The sequence below is a fragment of the Crocodylus porosus genome, unplaced genomic scaffold, assembly GCF_001723895.1.
Source record: "Crocodylus porosus isolate Cpor-Errol unplaced genomic scaffold, CroPor_comp1, whole genome shotgun sequence".
Classification (NCBI taxonomy): domain Eukaryota; kingdom Metazoa; phylum Chordata; order Crocodylia; family Crocodylidae; genus Crocodylus; species Crocodylus porosus.
In genome coordinates this window covers 117,981,453-118,001,015 of record NW_017728886.1, presented here as the reverse complement: position 1 = coordinate 118,001,015, position 19,563 = coordinate 117,981,453, and the positions used below count along the sequence as shown (strand labels likewise).

Below are 19,563 nucleotides of genomic sequence, written 5' to 3'. Positions count from 1 at the left end.
GACACCTGCATCCAATGCTTTTGTGACCTGATCATAAAAGGCAATTAGGTTGGTCTGACATGACCTGCCCCTAATGAAACCATGCTGGTTGCCCTTAAGCATCATCCCTGAAGCCGACCCATCGCAGATGTGCTCCTTGAGGATCTTCTCAAAGAGTTTCCTTAGGACTGAAGTAAGACTAACGGGTCTATAGTTGCCCAGGTCCTCCCTCCTCCCTTTTTTAAAGACGGGGACCACATTGGCTATCTTCCAATCATCTGGCCCCTGGCCCAAGCACCATGAGTGCTCATAAAGCCATCCCAAGGGCCTTGCAATAACTCCTGCTAGCTCCCTCAACACCCTGGGGTGGCCCAGCATCTGGACCCGCTGATTTGAACACATCCAGCCCCTCCAGAAGCTCTCTAGCCTGGTCCTCCCCAACCTGAGGTCTGGAGGCGTTCCCCTCGAGTCCGCCTTGCATCACGGTGGGGGAGTCCCGGTCACTTCACAAGAAAACGGAGGTGAAGAATTGGTTAAAGAGGTCCACTTTCTCCTCTGGCGCAACCACCAGATCGCCCAGAGGATCTTCCAGGGGCCCCACATTTCCCGGTGCTTTGTTCATCCTTCCTATATATTTGAAAAATTACTTTTTATTATCTTTGATCTTGGATGCTTGGACATAAGTCTATGTCTGCCTTAGCTTTCCTGACAGCCACCCTACAGGCCCGAGCAGAGGAGGTATATTATGCAAGTTTGTATGCAAGCTCCCTTGCTGGAGTAGCAGGTCTTGTATTACCCTCCCCATCGCGGTGTTTCTCTGTTAGATATGATCACTGATTTCAAATCTCCCAAGCTGACACTTGGGGATCCCCCAGGTTGACATCTGGAAATGCACAGGGACTCCTCAGAGCTTCAAGGTCTCTAACAGAAGGTCCTCAGGATGCTTCTTGGCTTCTTTGTTGGAGGAGCTGGTTCTTTGTATTTCTTTAGTCCTCAAACACATGCACATGCATGTAGGCTTCACTGTACATATGTATATAATGGATCACACTGTGCAGTAGTGGACAAGATAGGTGAGGTCTGGTCATCCATCCATATGGATACAAATCCCAGTTTGCCTATCTGTTTAGAGACAGAGTTAAAGAGACCTCTTTTCAAATAAAAACCATAGGCTGTGTGTAGATGCAATGAGGGACATGTATGCAAGACATTATAAAGTGGGTTAAATGTTTTTGCACTGCTTTAATGGTGTTGGTGTTTGCACGACTTGACAGCATATTGCACTTCAATTACAGCCACTGTAGTAAATTTAGCACCATAATGCGCCTTAAATGACTTCGGGTTTTAGTTTGATGTTCTAACAGCCGCAGAGCTCAGGAGCTCTGCAGGAAGCCCTGCAGGCAGCCTGGCAGCAGCCTGGGAAGGCAGGCTCTGCCCAAGACAGGAAAAAAAAAAAGTGGGAAGCCTGATCTTTTTCTTTTTCCCCAGGAGCCTGCCTGCCTGCCCGAGCTGTGGGGGCCTGGTGCTTCCCTCCGCGGCTGCAGTGCCCCCTGGGACCACCCAAGCTGGGTGCCTGCGGGTGGGTGCCTCGTAGTGGGGGGGTCCCACTGCTGCAGAGGGAACCACCAGCATCCCCCTCTCCCCAGAACCCAGGACTGCTCCAGCTGCCAGCAGCTTGCCCTCCCCCTCTGCCGCCAACAAGTTTTGGGCATGTGTACAACATGGGGGTTTAATTGGCCCTAAATTGAAGCAGTTTTTAAAAGCCCACCACTTCAATTTAGGGCCCCCATTTCATCTACACATGCCCATATATGTTAAGTTATTTTCTATGTATTCTTGCAATCGTTTCAGAGGAGAAAAAAATCTGATAGAACCTCAGTCCTTGATATGTTCTTATAATTTCTATACCAGTCATTATTTCTTGAAATAGAATGACAACATATTTCTGTAATGTGTAATATCAGATAGTTCATTTAAATTTGGCTTATGACTCGTGGGCTATTTCATAGAAAGCATTTTATAGTACATCATTTTTTGCAAGTGTTTCGTATAACTTCTGCTGGTGCTGCACCTCTCTCTCTGAAACAGTGAACTACATTCAACATCAGGTTTCTAGGAGTGCTCACAGCTGCAACAAAATTGTAAACTCCATGTCAGTGATGTGAAAAAAGTAAATTATGGTCTTCCATTTGAGATGAACTCTGATCCAGCAGACAAAAAAATATCTGAGTTATTTTCTCATTAACTGTGGGTTACATGAAGGCAAGAACAAAACACAATACTTCAAATGAAATCTGCAATGACCAAGCCTATTTCACTCTGAATACTCCAGCCTACCATGGAAAATATCCCCAAGCTTCAACTATATCATTTTGAAGTCTTCAGATTAAAGGATAAAAGGAAACTACTAAAACAACTTAAAAAAAGTTTTATCCCACTGTTGAAGTGAAACCTTGAAACATTTCCTTAAAACAGCTGCAGAAGAAAAGCAAAACTGAAGAAAAATAAACTGTCCATCTTCCCAGGCAGTGCCTTTCAGAAAGCTAAGAGCTCATGTTCCACAGACTGGAGACCTTTTGTATTAAAGTTATGTTTTTCACAGGACTTCACCATAAACAGAATTTCAGTACCACTGGAAACACACCTTGTAATTGACAGTGTTCTTCCACAGAAAAAAAGGAGTAGCAACATTTTTTTTTTAATATAAGTAGGTTCCATATCCAAAACTCACTCTTCTGAGTGGAGCCACCACGCACCAATCAAAATGATCACCATATTTACTCAAATATAAGATGAGTATTTTCTCCGCAATCAACATGAGGAAAAAAGCCCCGAATCTTACATCTGCATACAAGGATACCTCACTAAATGTACTGTCTGTCATTAAACCACTGCCAAAAGCAGCATGTGCTCAGACATGGAAACCAACTATGAAGCTGATTAAATGCAGCCAACACTCAGGATGACTATAAAACATATGGCCCATATGTGGCAAATATGCTGATAGGAACCTTCAATACCAGAGCTAGCCCTGACCCCTTCCCTTTAGTGCCAAAAATGCTACATTTGATATGCTGACAGAAACCTACCACAAGAACAGACTAGTGCACCCCGTCTGAATAAGACATACAGTAGTGCCCTTGTGCTCAGTTCCCCTCAACACTGACTCTTTTCCAAGTAATAGTGAGCCACTATATTGAATATATTTTGGCTTCCACTTGATTCCCATGCATGAAGTGTATCTTTCTTTACCATTTCCAGTGATTCCTGTTTTTTCACCAGCCTTACACGTTTGGCAAAGATCACTGAATGGGACCCAAAACAGCTTATCCAGAATCCCTCTGTTGTCCCCTCTTTCAGCCTGTCACATATGATAAGTGTTACCCTGGCCCCCATGAGATAGGCTGACCTGTGCCTCATCTACATATAAATGTTTGGAAGATCCCAGGACTCACGACAAGAACACCCGGTCCCACTCATCTGGTGCAGGGGACATGAGGGGTGCTAAATAGCACACATCCTTTGTGGAGAGATATCTGGAGTACCCACACCTACTGAGCAGTGCTGAGCTTGGGGTGGGGGGAGGGGTTACCACTGTAGGCCTGTAAGCTGCCTTGACTTAACTGATGCTATTTTTTGAATGGACCATTAGCTGCAAGTGAAACTAGCAGAGGCAATTTAAACAACTGTTGTAGGCAAATCAAAAAGTAGACAGCTGTAGAATATAGAGAAACAAGATAGAATAGATTAGCAAAACAAGCCCAAGGATGGCTCAGTAGGTGAAAAGTAAGTTAAAAAGAAACAGACTGAGGGTGACAGATTGATGAGAAAATAACTACTGTAAAAGTTAACTAGTATTGCTTCCTTCTGACTTGCTCAGGAAATGAGGGAAAGCAGAAATCTGATTTTACAGTCCAGACACAGAACTGTTCAAGCTCCAGTAAGCCTCCTTTATGCTATCTCCTGCAGTGACCTCTTGCCATTAACCTTCCAATGAGGATGTGTGTCCTTTAATTGTCCAAACCAGAATTTGGAGGAATTAGGGTTAATAGAACACTAACAAAGTCCATTCCCTGTACTTTCCATAGATCTGTAATGTCTATAGTCCCAAAGAACCCAGGATCTACAAGACGAAGCTTTGTTAAGGTTCAGACCAGACTGCCCAAACAACTATTTTTAGCAAGGGACAGTAATCTGGCTCAATCTTGCTGTTGTATTATTAAACAGTATGATATTTAAAACCAACTCTGCAAAGTAAAGAAGAGGGGATGCTGTGTCAGCAATACTTGGTAGGCTGGCATCCTGTTTAGGTACAGAATACATTCCTGATCACTTGTGTGTCACAGTAAATCTCAGAGCAGACATTTATAATTGAAGACAGAGTAAACAACAGAGCTGTCCAGGACGTGGCTTGCCTTATCTCAACCAGAATGGCAAACAGCATTCAGTTTAAATATGCAGGACTACTACAAGATCATGCAGGGCTAAGTTCTCTTTTCTACTCTGACTTTCACTGTTCTATTCCTCTTCATTCCTATATGATCAACCCGCTGCTGAGATAACAAAATATGGATGATCCGCTATTCAGCACAGAGAACAGAATTTTGCCCTAAACAATTTCAAATACCCTGTCAGGTTCTGATCTATTGACATTAAAGACAACTGAGAGTCTACAGCTGGGAGGGTTTTGTGTATACAGTGTCATTTCAGCCTACAGAACTCTAGTAAAACTGAAATATCCCTGTACAATACTGTTTTGAGAATGGAAGAAAAACAACGCGTAGTATTATTATTATTGCTTTTTTCACACAGTCCTTCAAGGCATGGTAGACCCTTGACAGAAAAAAGAAAAGAAAAGAAAAAGAGGTTTACCCTAAAAAAACTTACAAACCAAATACGCGCTATTTATTTAGAAGGGGAGAGGACAGTGTAAACAATACATCAAAAATGTCTTTTGGCTATTTCCTCACTTGTGTCTGTTTTGCCCACTGCCTTTTACCACTCTACGTCTTCACAGTCCTTTCATTCCTCACACACTGAGGCCCCGAGTAACTGCTCCTATAACTAAATCTGCTTCCTATTTGCTATTTTTTACTTTAATCCTTGTTATTTTTAATTCATTCAGTTTAGTTTCTTGCATTTTTTTAAACCGCTTCTGTATTCAGCAGCTAGTACCCATTTTAATTTTTAAACATTTGTTACTAGAAACCCTTCCATGTTTTATAAGCCTGAACTAGTACCTCACCAATCACAAAAATACCCCATTTATTCTCTTTAGAAGTGGTTCTCATTCTGTTTTATCCATGTAAGTGGCACCAATTTATATTATGTATAGATCCTGCATTAAGAACTGTGTGAGTAGACCCCTAGGCTGTTTAGAACTCCGCTGAAATCAAGGAACCTGCAACAAAAAGGTTTTGCCTTGTGTAGTTCTCAATATAAGTGTAGACCTTTAGCTGGCAAATTTTTTTGGCCAGGAACTTTTATGAAAATTCTTTGGGTCTGTTATGCGTCATGTGCATAATGCCTGCCTTACTCTGCGAAGTGTAAGTACAACATTTACTCAAATCTAAAACGACCCCCACATAACCTAGGGGGTGGGGGAGTAGAGGAGGGAAGAAACGCTCATCTTAGATTCAAGGACAGGCCACTGCTACTGCTTGGCATGGCCAAGTACTCCATGCACACAGCAGAGACAGAGCCAAAGCAGCTGCAAAGGTAAGTGGTGGGGAGAAGGAAAGGACACTAGAGACAGACAAGCGGGAGGAGGGGAAGGCACTGGGTCAAACAGGCAATGCAGGGGCAAGCATGGGGGTACATGTGGAGCAAGGGCACAAGGGGCATAGAGCAGGTTGCCTGCTCTCCAGTCACTGCTTTCCCTGCCACTACTTTCCCTGTGGCAGTGGTGAGGGGAATGAATTTAAGAGGACCCTCCAATAACTAGAAAATACATAGAAAATTAAAACAAACTTACACTTTTTCATGTCTAGAATCTAATAATTGGGGGGTCATCTTAAATTTGGTGTTGTCTTGGGTTTGGGTAAATATGGTAATAATAATTTTGGCCGTTGTCTCATCTCTCTGCTTAGAGTAACAAAATTACATATTCTTTCCTTTTCTCTCTTACAGCTGTCTCATCTGTAGGTGGATTTTGGTTTCTATAGTCAGTTTGTTCAATGAACGTTTCCCTTAAATAAAATTCCAGCCTACTTCCTACGACACATGCCAATATTACAAGTGATCTCTAGTATGATGAATCCACAAGCTGCAGCTAACAAAATGCAAAATAACTGGAGAATCTCCAGTAGTGACAAACACAGAGCTGGCACATAAGCTAAATGCTGTCACTGGGATAAAATCTGCCTTTAGTGTATACAGTAGATTTCCTGAGAAGAATAAGAAATATGTCAACACTGGGAAGAGCAGAGAACAAACGGGGGCCAAGCCAAAAAAAAAAAAAAGCAACTCTGTACCATACTGTTAATTCAAGATGCCAGGAAACATGCAACACTCAGAAATTTCTCTGCAGAGGACAGAAATGGATTTATCCCCAGGTATTATGATCCCCTCATAAAATGGCCAATTTTTGCCATGAGCTACCTTCTATTATTAGGACTACCTGGGAATTTTGCCTATATGATGGTAGTCCAACAATATCTAACTTCCTTTTGGGACACAGTGATTTCCACAAATGTTTCATACAAGGTTCTGGCCAGACAGAAAGACAACCATTCAGTACCCAGCAGGAATATTTGATTACTTATGCAAAGTAAAACAATTCTAACTTGAAAGAGTGAAAGTGACTCAGACCAGAATAGACAATATCCTCGAATACATGATATTTACCAGCCGCCTGGGAAATAGAAATACGAGTTCCCAGTGTAAATTGGGAAGAGCAAGGATTTGAACCTGCATCTCTCACTTTCAAGACAGCTATCTTAATTACAGGGCTGCTTTGTGGTGTCTCTCTTAAAAATTCACAATTTTGCCTCAGTGTGCAAAAAGGAATCGTGTTTCTTGCCAACCTTTATTTCTTATTTTTGTTTAGGTAATAAATAAATAAAGTTCTTGTACTATACTCTTTGATTGCTACACATGAACACTCTCTTTGCAGGAAACTAAAGTAGATGCAATTTAAATTACAAATAACCTTGGTCAAAAAAGATGTAGTAAGAAGCAGGGATTTAAAAATAGGATATGTGAAAAGGCAGAAAACTAAATGCATTTACAAAAAGAAATAAGGTGTTTGTCTCCAGTAAGAAAATGGCTTTGCATTAATCTACCTTTTATGAAAATTTGAAGTGCAAGCACAAATTCTTGGAAGTATTTTCCATAAATTATTACAGAAAACCCTTGCTATTCGCGGGTTCAGCATTTGTGGTTTCAAATATTTGTGAATGCCAATCCTGCATTTTGAACACGCTTTATACACTTACAGAAATGGGAGCTTCGCACTTGCTGCCACTGTGCTCCTGCTGTCACCACTGGAGCCATGCCTCCACCCCCAGCTGCCAGGGGCGCTGCATTCATGAACACAGTGACTTATTCGCCATCTGCGGGGGATACGAGAACATATGCCCCATGAATGGTGAGGGTTGCCTATAATTGATAAGAGGATACAAAGTTCTCACTTCTCAGAACTGTGTAATAAATCAACTAGGGAATTTCTACCCAAACCTTTCACAGCCCCAGAAGTAACATGTTGCAAAAGTTTAAAGAAGGTATAACTGAATTTTATATTGAATGAACCAAGGCAAGAATAATTACTGATGGGTTTATTCTCAGAAATTATGCAGGAAAATACACTAGGCATGCTAGGAAAGCTGATGCATACTGTCTTTGGTGTTGGCAGCCCCTTAATAAGAGGATAACAGTTTTCCAGTAAATAGCGAAGTAAACAGTGAATCCAGAGATGAATAAGGAGAACATTCTAAGATCTACACGTTTAACTGCAGACACGTCAAATATTTCTCGCTTGTTTATCTACCTCCAGAGAAAGGTGAGTTTGCTCAAAAAGATCAGTATCTTGTCACACAATACCATGACACTATTAGGGATGATTCAGTGCTCAAGTCTCCCAGGTATTGATGTTAATATCGCATTTCTTCATATTGACCTGCAAGGTATCTTTGAACCTCTTATTTTGTGTAACTCTAGAGTAGTAACCATTGGTGAGTTAGGAGTATAGGACATATTTTGGTAGCTGGTTGTCAGGCATCCTTATAACATGTCCTGTCTAAAGAAGCTGGTGTTGTATAAACATGGTTTCAATGCTGGTGGTGTTTGCTGGAGCAAGAATGCTGCCATTCATTCTTCTGTCCTTCCAATTAATATGGAAGATTTTCTGAAGACATTGCCGATGGTAACATTCCAAAGCCTTCAGGTGTTTCTGATACATTGTCCAAATTTTACACCCATACAGCCAGGTAGGGATGACAGCAGCCTGTTAGACAAAAATTTGGGTTTGAGTCCTGATGTCATGATTATCAAAACGTGATTTTGGAGATGTCCAAAGGCAGCATTGGGATTGAATACCATTGTCTAGGTTAACATGTTGGAAAAGGTGGCTACCCAGGTAGGGGAAATGCTCAACAATCTACAAGGCATGCCCACTAACTGTAACAAGTGGAGCAGCTGGTTGATTTGGAGTGTACTGGTAAAGGATCTTGTATTTTGTAAGGCTGACAAGAAGTCCAATAATTTCATACACTTTACCGAAGCAGTCAAAGAGTGACCAGGAGCTCTTCAACTGAGTGTGCACACATGACAATCACCAGCATACTGAAGATAAGCAATAGAAGTATTGGTTATCTTGGATCTGGAATCTATCCAGTTGATGCTAAAGAGATTCCTGTCCATGCCATGTCCAGTAGGGCTGTGTGAAGCTTTGGCAGCTGATTCGATTTGGAAGATATTTGGCTTGATTTGGGGCCCAAATCTCCGAATCTGAATCGAACAGGGAGATCAAGTAAAAGCTCCAAATCGATTTGAAGCATCTGAATCGATTCAGAAAGCTTTGGAAAAAGATTCAGCCAATTCAGAGATTTGGCCATATACCAAACAGGTAGCTGGCAGCTGCCTCCAGCTGGTAAGTCTCTTGGGGTTGGGGGAGAGAAGAGGGAAGGGGTGTGGGGAAGGGAGGGATTGGGGCTGGGACAAGCTGCCCAGCTGGGGCAGGGGGCCATGTTACTTGGGGAAGGGGCAGGGGGGTGCAGAATGAGGCAGTGCTGGGAGCAGAGGCTCTGCCCTGCTGCTGCTTGCCCAGCCAGGGCAGGTGGGCAGGGCAGGATGCGGGTCTGGCTTTCTCTGGGCGGAAAGGGGCAAGTGGCAGCAGGGCATAGCCCCCACACCCAGCACTGCCACGCCTGCATCCCATGCCTCTGCACCCCAGCAGGGCAGAGCCCCCGTTCCCAGTGCTGATGCTGGTGTGGCAGTGGGGGATATGCCCTGCGAGCCACACCTGCATCATAGCCCTCTGCACCAGCTGGGCAAATGGTAGGGCAAAACCCCTGTGGCTCCCCCTGCTGGGGTAGAGGCAGGCACAATTGGAGCTCTGGGAGAAGCCCCTATGACTGCCCTGCCCAGCCTCCCAGCACTTTAAAAAAAAAAAAAAGAAAAAGCCCCACACTCACTGGCTCTGGCAGTGGGGATCAGGGCCTGAGGGCTTGTAGCAGAACTCCCTCCACACAGTGCAGAGCAGTGGGGGACAGCAAGCATGGCCCCCCCACTTGGCACCTGCATGGCAGTTACCCCATGGCCCGGGTGCAGCGTGGCTCAGCAGGGCACCGCACACTGCCTAGGAGCTGAGGCCACTGAGGCTCAGTGCTGCTGGGCTCTGGCTGACATGTGGAGTTTCCCCAGCTCCCAGGCAAATTAAACTGGGGGTTGGGGAATTGAACCAGTGGCTGGGAAGTCAGACAAGGAGCTGAGGAATCAAACTGGGAGAAAATAGAACTGGGGCGTGGGGAATTGTACCGGTTCAATTCCCCAAGGAGCTAGGGTGGCTACATGTGTCAGCCGGAGCCTGGCAGCACTCAGCCCCAGCTCCCAGGCAGTGTGCAGCATTGTACCAAGCCATGCTGCACCTGTGCCAAGGGGCAGCTGCCAAGTGGATGCCAGGCAGGGGGCGATCCTCACTGCCCTGCACTGTGGCCCTGATCACTGCTTCTACAGCCAGTATGTGTGGCCTTTTTTTTTATTTTTATTTTTTTTGAAGTGCTGGGAGGCTGGGGCTGGGTAGGAGATGGTGCCAGGCAGGACAGCTATGGGGGCTTCTCCCATAGGTCTCCCAAACCGTTCCAAATCACTGAATCTCTCCGAATCAGTGCCTAATCTTCTGAAGCTGATTCGGCCAAATCAATTCAGGACAGTGATCCAAGTCTCCTAATCGAATCACTGTCCTCCAAATTGGCCGAATCTGAATCGTTTACTTCCCTATCTGCACAAGCCTAATGTCCAGCCCAGAAATACTGGGTACTGACTCCAGATGAAGGTTTATCAACAGTGAGATATGGAATAGCTACAATATAGACATAAAAGAGTATTTGTGCAATCTGGCTCGACTCCAGTTCTAATAGTGAAGGGGTCCTTTTTCCAGCCATTGTTTAGAATGGTTGCTGTCGTGTTATTGTGAAGAAGTCTGATGATAGTCACTGATTTTAGCAGGTATCCAAATCTCATCAGGATCTTCAATCAATGTTGATTAAATCATAGGTCCTAGGGCAATGAAGACCGTGTGAAGATCTTGGTGTTGCTTGTGGCACTTCTGCTGCTGTCTAGCAACAATGATTACATCTATTGCACCTGTAAGTGGTTTGAAACCACACTAGGACTCAGGTACAATCTCCTCCATGAGGAAAGTGAGTTTATTGAAGAGAATGTGGATGAGGACTTCCTGACTCTAAACAGGAGTGCAATACCACAGTATTTTCTGCAAACCAATATATCTCCTATCTCCTCTCTTGAATATGGTAATAAGTGTGGCATCTCTCAAGTCAATGAGAACCTGTTCATGTGTTCAGATTTTCATAATAATGACATGTAGTGGATGTGAGAGCTTTTTTTCTACCTTGGTTATACATTTCAGTTGGTATTCTATCAGGACCACATGCATTGTTGCTCATCTGTTTAATGGCTTTCAAGGTCTCTTGATAAATTAATGGATCTGAAAAGTAGTCCTTAATGGGGTGTTGTGGAATTGCTTTGTTATTATTGTTTTCAATATCAGAATCCCAGTTGAAGAGCTCCTGAAAGTAAGCCTTCCACTGTGTGTTGATGATGGAGCTGTCTTTAAAGAGTGTTGTTCCATCCTTGAACCTCAGAAGGATGGCCCTTGTGTGCCTAGCCCGTAGATACCTTTGCTTGCACTGAAGAAACTACACATCATGGCTGTCAGCAAACATTTGAATCTCTTTTGTTTAATCCTCTACCACTTGTAATTTTGCTTTTGAATTTTCCTTTGGGTCTTGGTTTTAATGCGATCAGCATTTTGCTTCTGTTTGGAATTGATGTCATTCTTCCAAGCTTTAAAGGCTTTCCTCTTTCTGTCATTAAGAACTTGAATTTCCCTATCATACTCATCAAACTTGTCCTGATTTTTCTTTGCGGAGAAGTCTAAAGATTCTTTATGCACCTAATGGATGCCTTTCTTAAGTCTCTCCCAGTGATCAATGTTTGTCATGATCATCAGGGATATTGGAGAATTTCTGAGTGAGGCACTGCTGGAAATGATCACTTTTAGCAGGGTCTTCCAAGCACGTAATATTGAAGCTCTTCCTTGGTTGCTTGTTTACATCATTTTGGAATGATGCAAATGGACATGATAGAATGCATCAAAAAATGATTCATTCAGTAGTGTAGGCTGTAGCCATGTTGGTCTAAGGACATAGGCAGACAAGGTTCTTTGGGCGAATCTGATATCTTTTATTAGACTAACTTAAATAGTTGAAAAACAATATTTTTGAACCCAAAAGCTTGCTTAAAAATTGTTTTCCAACTATTTAAGCTGGTTTAATAAAAGATATCAGATTCAACCAAAAAATCTGCCTAGATCCATTCAGTAGTCATTCTGAGCTGGTCATACCTTTGGTAATACAGAGGTTGTGATGGTCCTAGGCAAGCACGATGATGTCGTCAATCAGGTACAAGTGTTTTGAGTGGAGATGCATCCATGATGTCTTCCACTTCTCGCTTTGATGGAATAGGGAGTTTGTGATGATGAAATCATGTTCTGAACACATGCTTAGGAAACAAATTCCATTTGAGTTTACTTTTCCCATCCCTTCCTTTCCAAGTGTCCCCTTCCATAGCTGAGAGTCCAGTCCACTCTATCATTGAAATCGCCAAGAATTTCCTTATATTCTTTGGGGACAGATGACAAGACTTGATTGAGTTTAGAATTCTTCTTTTGTTTCACCATCTGCTTGAAGGATTGGGGCATATACACCAATCACTGTTACATGTTGTCTGCTGGTCATTTGAAGACAAAGGGTCATGAAATGCTCACTGATGCCAGCTGGACATTGTGGCATCCAAGTAACAATCTTGGTCTGGAGGCAAAAACCAACACTGTAGATGTGTCTGTTTTTTTAAGCTTTTCCTTTCCAAGAAAAAGGTGTAGTCACCACCGCGCTCTGTGAGCTGCCCTTCTTCTGTATGGCTGGTCTCCCAAGTGAAGCAATGTCAATATCAAAAAATTGTGCAAGCTCTTTGGCCACAAGTGCTTAGGTCAGTCACTGTTAGCATTGTCCATCGGGGTGCAGACATTCTAGTTTGCCAACTTCACTACCTGATTTTGACCATAGGAATAGCAATCTCACTAGATGCATTTTTCCAGCCAGGTGAAATGAGATAGACTATGTTTGGGTACCTTTCCTAGCTGCTTGTATACCAGCAATCTCTTAATTTATCAGCACACATCAACAGGCAGAGGAGTGTCAGATCTTTGTTATATACCCTAAGTCCATGCCCCTATCCTAGTGATGCTCTATTGTCCCAGCTTGAAGGGTTCTGGTTGGATACAACAGATTTGAGTCTCCACTTCCTAGCACTTTCATCAGTCATTTACTCCTGTGCAGGGTGAGTGACATATTCTACCAAGTTAGTGTGGGAACATTTTAGTGGATAAGTGGTCACACGGAGCATGACAGTAAGCAGTCAGCATCTGATTAACTGAGCTTCAGCCCATGAAAGCTTGTGCTCGTACGCTCTCTCTCTTAGTTAGTTATCCTATAAGGCCACATCCACACGAGCACACATGTGCCTACTGCGGCATCTCAAAGCAACTTGAGATGCCGCAGGAGGCACACCATAAACAAACAAATGTTCCCTGCACTGCAAATATGCAGCACAGACTCTAAGTTTGATACCTGGAAATCCTGGTATCAAAAGAAAACAAGGCAGAAGAAAGTGGTGCAGGGCATGTAATTTTTAAACAAGGAACACCTGGTTACCTGCTGGTGAGGTAAGTGGCAGGGCCTGGGCAGAGGAGTCTGCCCAAGGGCAGTAATGTAGGCCCAGCTGGAGGGTAGGTGAGGTGGTTGACCTCTTGGCCGTTTGGGACCAGGAAGACATGCTTTGACAGGTCAAGGCAGGCCACCACAACAAGCACATATTCCGGGCGATAGCTGCCCAGATGGCAGAGCAGGGCCACCAGAAGATATGACAGTAGGGCTGCCCGAAGGCCATCTGTGCAGCCAGGGCCCATTGGTAGTTGGCCCAAAGGTGCAGGCAGCTCTGCTGCAGTGCCTGTACCAGAGCCCAGGTGGCCATGTGGTTGCCATCTGGGTCTGGCAGGCATGAACCACAGGGCCGCAGGCCCAAGGGTACAGGTGCTGATGCGGGTAGCAGCAGGCCACAGCCAGGCAGCAGCCCCCACTGTCCAACTGCTGAAGTAGTTAGAGCCACTTTAGGTAACTGTTGCTTCAGCAGTCCAGCTGGCACAAGCAGCTAATGTCCCCAGATACCAACTGGCAGGGCCTTAGCAGCTGCTGAGGGCAAGTAGCCCTGAGCTGCTCACCAGTTGAGGTTTTTATATTTCTGGGGCCAGCACAGGAGCTGGCCCCAGCTTCTAGCTCCCCCTGGCTGAAGATCCAGGAAGAGCTGTTACAGTAGCTTGTCATATTTTATGCTTTAAAGTTGCACCTGTTTATAGAGTGGTGAATTATAGTATTGTTTAAAGGTTTTCTTTTATATTCAGCCTAAAGTTCTGTATAGCCTCATTGTTATCTGAACTTTTAATTTTGCTGGTGTTAGCAATATCAGCTGGCCTTGCCTCTTGCAAGCAGCTTATAGCCTTGAGTTGCTCGCATGATGTTTCTTTCCTTTTCTATCACTGTGAGCAGTTTTTCTAACAAAACATAGTAATAGTTTTATTACTAGCTCAAATTAATTAAACTGGGCACTAACCCACTGAACCATAGGGATAAAATGATGTTAATGAATAAAGGAGACCAATGGACAATGCTCAAAGTAAGACACCGGAAAAAGGCCAAATTAAGAGTTATGCTCGTGATGGGTCTGTTGAACAAAGGAATATGCTAACAAGATAAAATATGGACAATATGCTGACTGCAGAGAGACCAATCCAAAAGTAAGGAGTCATCAAAGGAGTCAAGTTAAAGAAAAGCACGAAAGTGGGAAACAAGAAAGTTAAGTGTGTCATTGTCATCATCACTGACATCCTGAATCCAGCTTTAACAGCTGTCTGGACTGTCCCAGCCAGACAGCACCATTTGTTTCAGGAACTGAGTGGCTGTCTTTTCTGTGAAGCAAAGTAACATCTGGGATTGGGTGTACTAAGTGCTTTTTCTCTCTCTGAGTATAGAAACTGCTAATATAATACTTGTATTACTACAGTTAGACTTTGATTTTAGGACACTGAGGTGTCTGTGTTCATATTTCATGCTCCATTTAAGGGTTACTTGTGATTTAACAATCCCTAAGCATTACCTGCTGGACAGAGGTACTAACAGCTGGGCAGGTTCAGTTTGCCCCAAGTGGCACAATTTGCCCCACAGTGAAGTGCATATTCAGGCACACGTGCTGAGGCACAAATTTCCAGCACAAATTTGTGCCGTTGCTACTTGAGCTGCTGCAAGCACACATGCCTGCATGTGTGGACTCACCCTAAAGTTGTATATCTACCCTGATTTTGAGTAGTAATCAAGCCCACCAACATCCTACTAACTTTTGGGATGTTATTCCTTATTTACACTAGTGCAACTGAAAAGAGACTCCGCCACAGTCCATCCTCTAAATCATGAAGATGGATCCAGCTTTAAGCGCTAACAGTGTACAGGTACATTCATGGGACAGTCACAGAAAAGACAGACAGGGCCAAGGTGCGGGGAAAAACATTGAAAAATGGAGAAGAACAGGGAAAGGAGAGATGCAAACAGAACATGATGGAGGGATGAAGGATGAGAGTGAGAGTGAGAGAGAGAGAGACATAAAGAGGAGGATCAGTAGGTTGCTTCCCTTCATCCCCATCTCAAGAAGCAGATCCCATTCCCTAAAAGGAGAATTCTTTCCATGAGCTTTCGTGATCTTTACACACAGGCAGCCTGACAGAGTGACAACCCTGTATCTCCTACTAGACATTCTGGATTACTGCTGGGGCACAATAGGGAAGAAATCTTAGCAAGGGCTGGGGTCAGTAGCCTCTGGCCTCTCTTACAATTTTGCTTTTATTTTAGCCTGGGGCAAAGTGCAGACTGTTCTCTTTTTCATTGACTCAGCTGACCTAGAGAAAATGCTTGGAACAGGAGTAAACAATACGGTGGATTTTCTCTAGATAAATCCTCTTAAAGGTTAAAACACTGGAACACCAATTCTGTCCTTACTTTCACTGACTCAAAGCATTTGCTTCAAGCAACAGGACAGAGGCTAGATTTGCAATAACTCTTATAAATTCTTCCATTTATTTTCTCTCTCAATATCTTAATTTCCTTCTTCTTTCTCACCTGCCAGCAGTTTGTGCTAAACTGATGAAAGCTTAAGAATGAAAGAATCACACATTTAGTGTCTGGACATATTGCAGCTGTCATACAAGAGTACAAGCACTGATTAGTCATTTAAAAGAAGTATTCCATGAATACTTTGGCATGAGAAGTCTGGTTTTTCAGCAGGAAAGTATGTTTTATACTAGAGTTCATGGAGATAAATTGTTCTAAAAAAACAACCTCTTTGTTCATACTATTAGAACAGTGCTAATTAAGAGTGCAGTTCTGTTCTTAAATCTACAGCATGGATTTCTAAAATGTGGAACAACTTGGATATTTGAAGAACTGCTGGTATCTTTGGCATTAAAGGAACACGATCAACTTAAATTACTTTGATAAACCAATTTCTGAAAAAGATAATCCACTTTTTGATACAATATTCTTTAAATAATATGATCTGACTTTTTTTCTTTTTAAAAATAACATTCAAAGCATTTCTTATACGAGTTGTCCTGGTCTCTTGTTAATATTTATAAGGATCTATTCAGCAACACAAATCCTGACAGGCAAATTGAATCTAACTGGGCATAAATGCTGTCAGATGTGCAAAGAGAAGAAACTGTTAAAAAAAGAGATTTTTTTTCCATCTCTTTGTTCAGTTATAATTACCTAAGGTTACTTGCAATTATAGTAGGACCAGTGTTTTCAAACAGACAGAGCCCCTTTACTTTTCGTCTGCTGTCTTTCATGATGCTGATTTCAACAGCTGCATCTTTTTAACTTTGCCGCTGGCAGATTTTGAAAAATGGGTAAGGGTTTTCTTATTCCCCACCCCCCAGAATATAAGACTTTTCAGAATACACACAAACATATTCTGCTTGCTGAAACACAGGTTATTTCCAAGTGATTTTCATTCAGTCACTAAAATTACTCTGGTTTTATGTCAGTGTGATGAAGAGCAGGGTTTACCTCCTTCTTGCACTATGTGCTCTTGCCAACACATTCCTGAGCATTCTCTGCATGTTCCTGCATGCATACTCCAAACCTGGAAATGTGCCAGTGAGCTTGCTCTGGATCATTCCCAGCAACTCTTTTCCAGCATGCCAGAGACCAAAGTTTTGAAAGCAGCTGCTGGGGAGGAGCCCAAAGCAGCCACACCAGTGTATTTCTGGGTTTGGAGTGTGCCTGTGGGAGCAGGTAGGAAGACATACGCAGAAGTTTCCTGGATGGAGCATGCTATTGATTAAAGAAAACTGTCTCAAAAGTTTACGTAAAAATACAACTGATTCCCACTTAAATATCCTTCATAGAACTTCCTTCTCCATTACAGTGTGACTTTTGAAAGTCTTTGTAATTCACAGTTGGCCTGAGAAAGAAGTGCAAAATGAGAATAGCTGTTCTTGCAAGTCGTACAGCCCATGTCTTAGACTTAAGACAGTTCATATAAATGCATCAAGTATTTCTGCATGTTATGTAAATAATAACTATAACAATAACAATAATAATATCTGAACTGCAGTCAACCTCCACATCTTTACAAACGTGACCAGTGCTAACCCTGAGCCAGCTTCACCTTCTGTGTCCTGATATTTGTATCCACCCACAGGAATCCTGTACACAGACTGATGACAATGTGCTGCATGCCTCATTGAACATAATCTATTTCACACCCTTGCTGGGATAATTCACCCACTTCAGCTTCCATAAACATTTAGCCTAAAGGGAACAGTCTGGCTAGGGATAGTGTAATAGTTTTCAGTAACTCTTAAATTTCACAGGCCACTAACGCCACCAATTGGTGATTTCTGGTTTATTTCTGATATTGGCACATGGGCATAGGACCCATCCATGAAAAGCAAACTAAAGTTTGCTTAAAGCAGGCTCAGGTATAAATATAAACAAACAGACTCAGCCTTGTTTTTTCCCCCCTCTTACATTTTCTTTCGTAGTACAAATTTTTGTTTTTGGAAGAAAAGGAATTCCTTCATTACAAAGTTAATACTAGCTCTCTTTGTTTGAGATGCTATATGATAATCATAATTTATGGCACAGTGATCAGATGTTGTCTATATTGGCTGATGAGATATCTAAACTCTTTGGTTTTGATGAACAGCAATTTTCATTTCCGAAATCCATTCTGTTTCCTAGTCCTGTTCTTTTGTTCTGTACTTGGATCCCAATATCTCCTATAATCTCTTTTCTCTATGTTGTCCTACACCTGTGACATCACAGCAGTGATAAGATTTACCTTCCTTTGATCCTGCAGCTCCTTGAATCTGCTGTGGTTTTTGGCTTGATTCTATTAAGTTAGGGATTGTCACCTGGAGGTACTTGGGAAGGCCCTAGGGAGCAAGCACTAGTGGGCAGTAATGGAGTGCTGCCACCCACCACCCCGCACCGCTGCCTCCTACGAGTCAGCTGGATGCCAGGGAAGCAGGGGGAGGGGGAGGGGGAGATCACATGCAGCAGCCTCTGCTGCCATCCACGACACCACGCTCCTGCTGCTCTGCGTCCAGCTGCATACCACCCCCTGCGTCCAGCCTCCAGGGGCACACTTATTAAAAAGAATGGAAAACCCTCACAGTGTTAGACTTGGCACTTGAGCTGGACATGATACTCAGGGCCAGTCAGAGCATGTACCACATCTGCACTGAACTGTCCTTATGTTATGGATACAGGGTCGGTCTGGATCAGGTCGACATATCATCCCTGCGTGCCAGAGCCGGTGCACAGGTCAAGTCCAGCATGGGCGCCACATGCAAAGTGCAACCTAGACTGATGGTGAAGGTAGGAAAAGGAGAGGTGCCAAAATGAAAGGGTACAGTGATGCTTTACCTTCCCTGCACAGTATTCCTCTGTTCCTCTCCAGTTGGCAAAATGACTGTGACATCCACCATCCTATTTATTATATTTTCCTTCATGTTTACCAGGTTCTGATCAGGGATGACTTCCACATCTGTGGGAGGCTTTTGTTCACTGTGGATTTTACTTGCAGTGGCAGGTTGGCCTGGTGGAGGGGGAGCTCGAGACTTCATTCTCTTCCTTAAGAAATAAAAACAAGTAATACATTAATGGGCATCTTTACACATGCTGCGGGAGTGAGGGTGAGGGTGGGGAACTTTAATAATTAAGCAACCGCAGCATCTCATGTATTTCATATAATCACAGGAAATTAGTGTTGGAAGGGGTCTCAGGAGGTCATCTAGTCCAACTACCTGCTCAAATCAGGGCCTTCCCAACTAGATCAGCCAGGACTTTGTCGACCTGGGCTTTAAAAACCTGCAAGAATAGAGATTCCACCACCTCTCTAGGTAGTCTGCTCCACTGCTTCACCACCCTCTCAGTGAGAAAGTTTTTCCTAATATCCAACCTCCCTTGCTGCAGCTTGAGACCCTTGCTCCTTGTTCTGTCATCTGACACCACTGAGAGCAGTCTAGCTCCATCCTCTTTGAAACCACCCTTCAGGTAGTTACAGGTTGTTATCAGAAGTCATGTGCCTCAGACACTTAACCATTTTCATTGCCCTTCGCTGGACTCTCTCCAATTTCTCATATCCTTTCTACTACCCGCCTATCTGAGTACTGCCTATCTACTACACCCCCAAGCTTAATGTCATCCACGAACTTCATTAGGGTGCAATCCA

At 43.3% G+C, this 19,563-nt stretch overlaps 1 protein-coding gene across 4 annotated transcripts in view; it reads right to left on the bottom strand.

Annotated features, from left to right (window-relative positions):
* The window catches only part of COBL (cordon-bleu WH2 repeat protein), a 186,994-nt gene extending 168,036 nt beyond the window's left edge, over positions 1-18,958 (bottom strand). For all 4 annotated transcript variants that reach the window (XM_019540888.1, XM_019540897.1, XM_019540913.1 and 1 more), the window contains exon 1: positions 18,756-18,958. In XM_019540888.1, coding sequence (XP_019396433.1) covers positions 18,756-18,955 — 200 coding nt within the window. In that variant the 5' untranslated portion in view covers positions 18,956-18,958. The remainder of the gene's footprint in view (positions 1-18,755) is intronic.
* Positions 18,959-19,563: the final 605 nt, after the last annotated feature.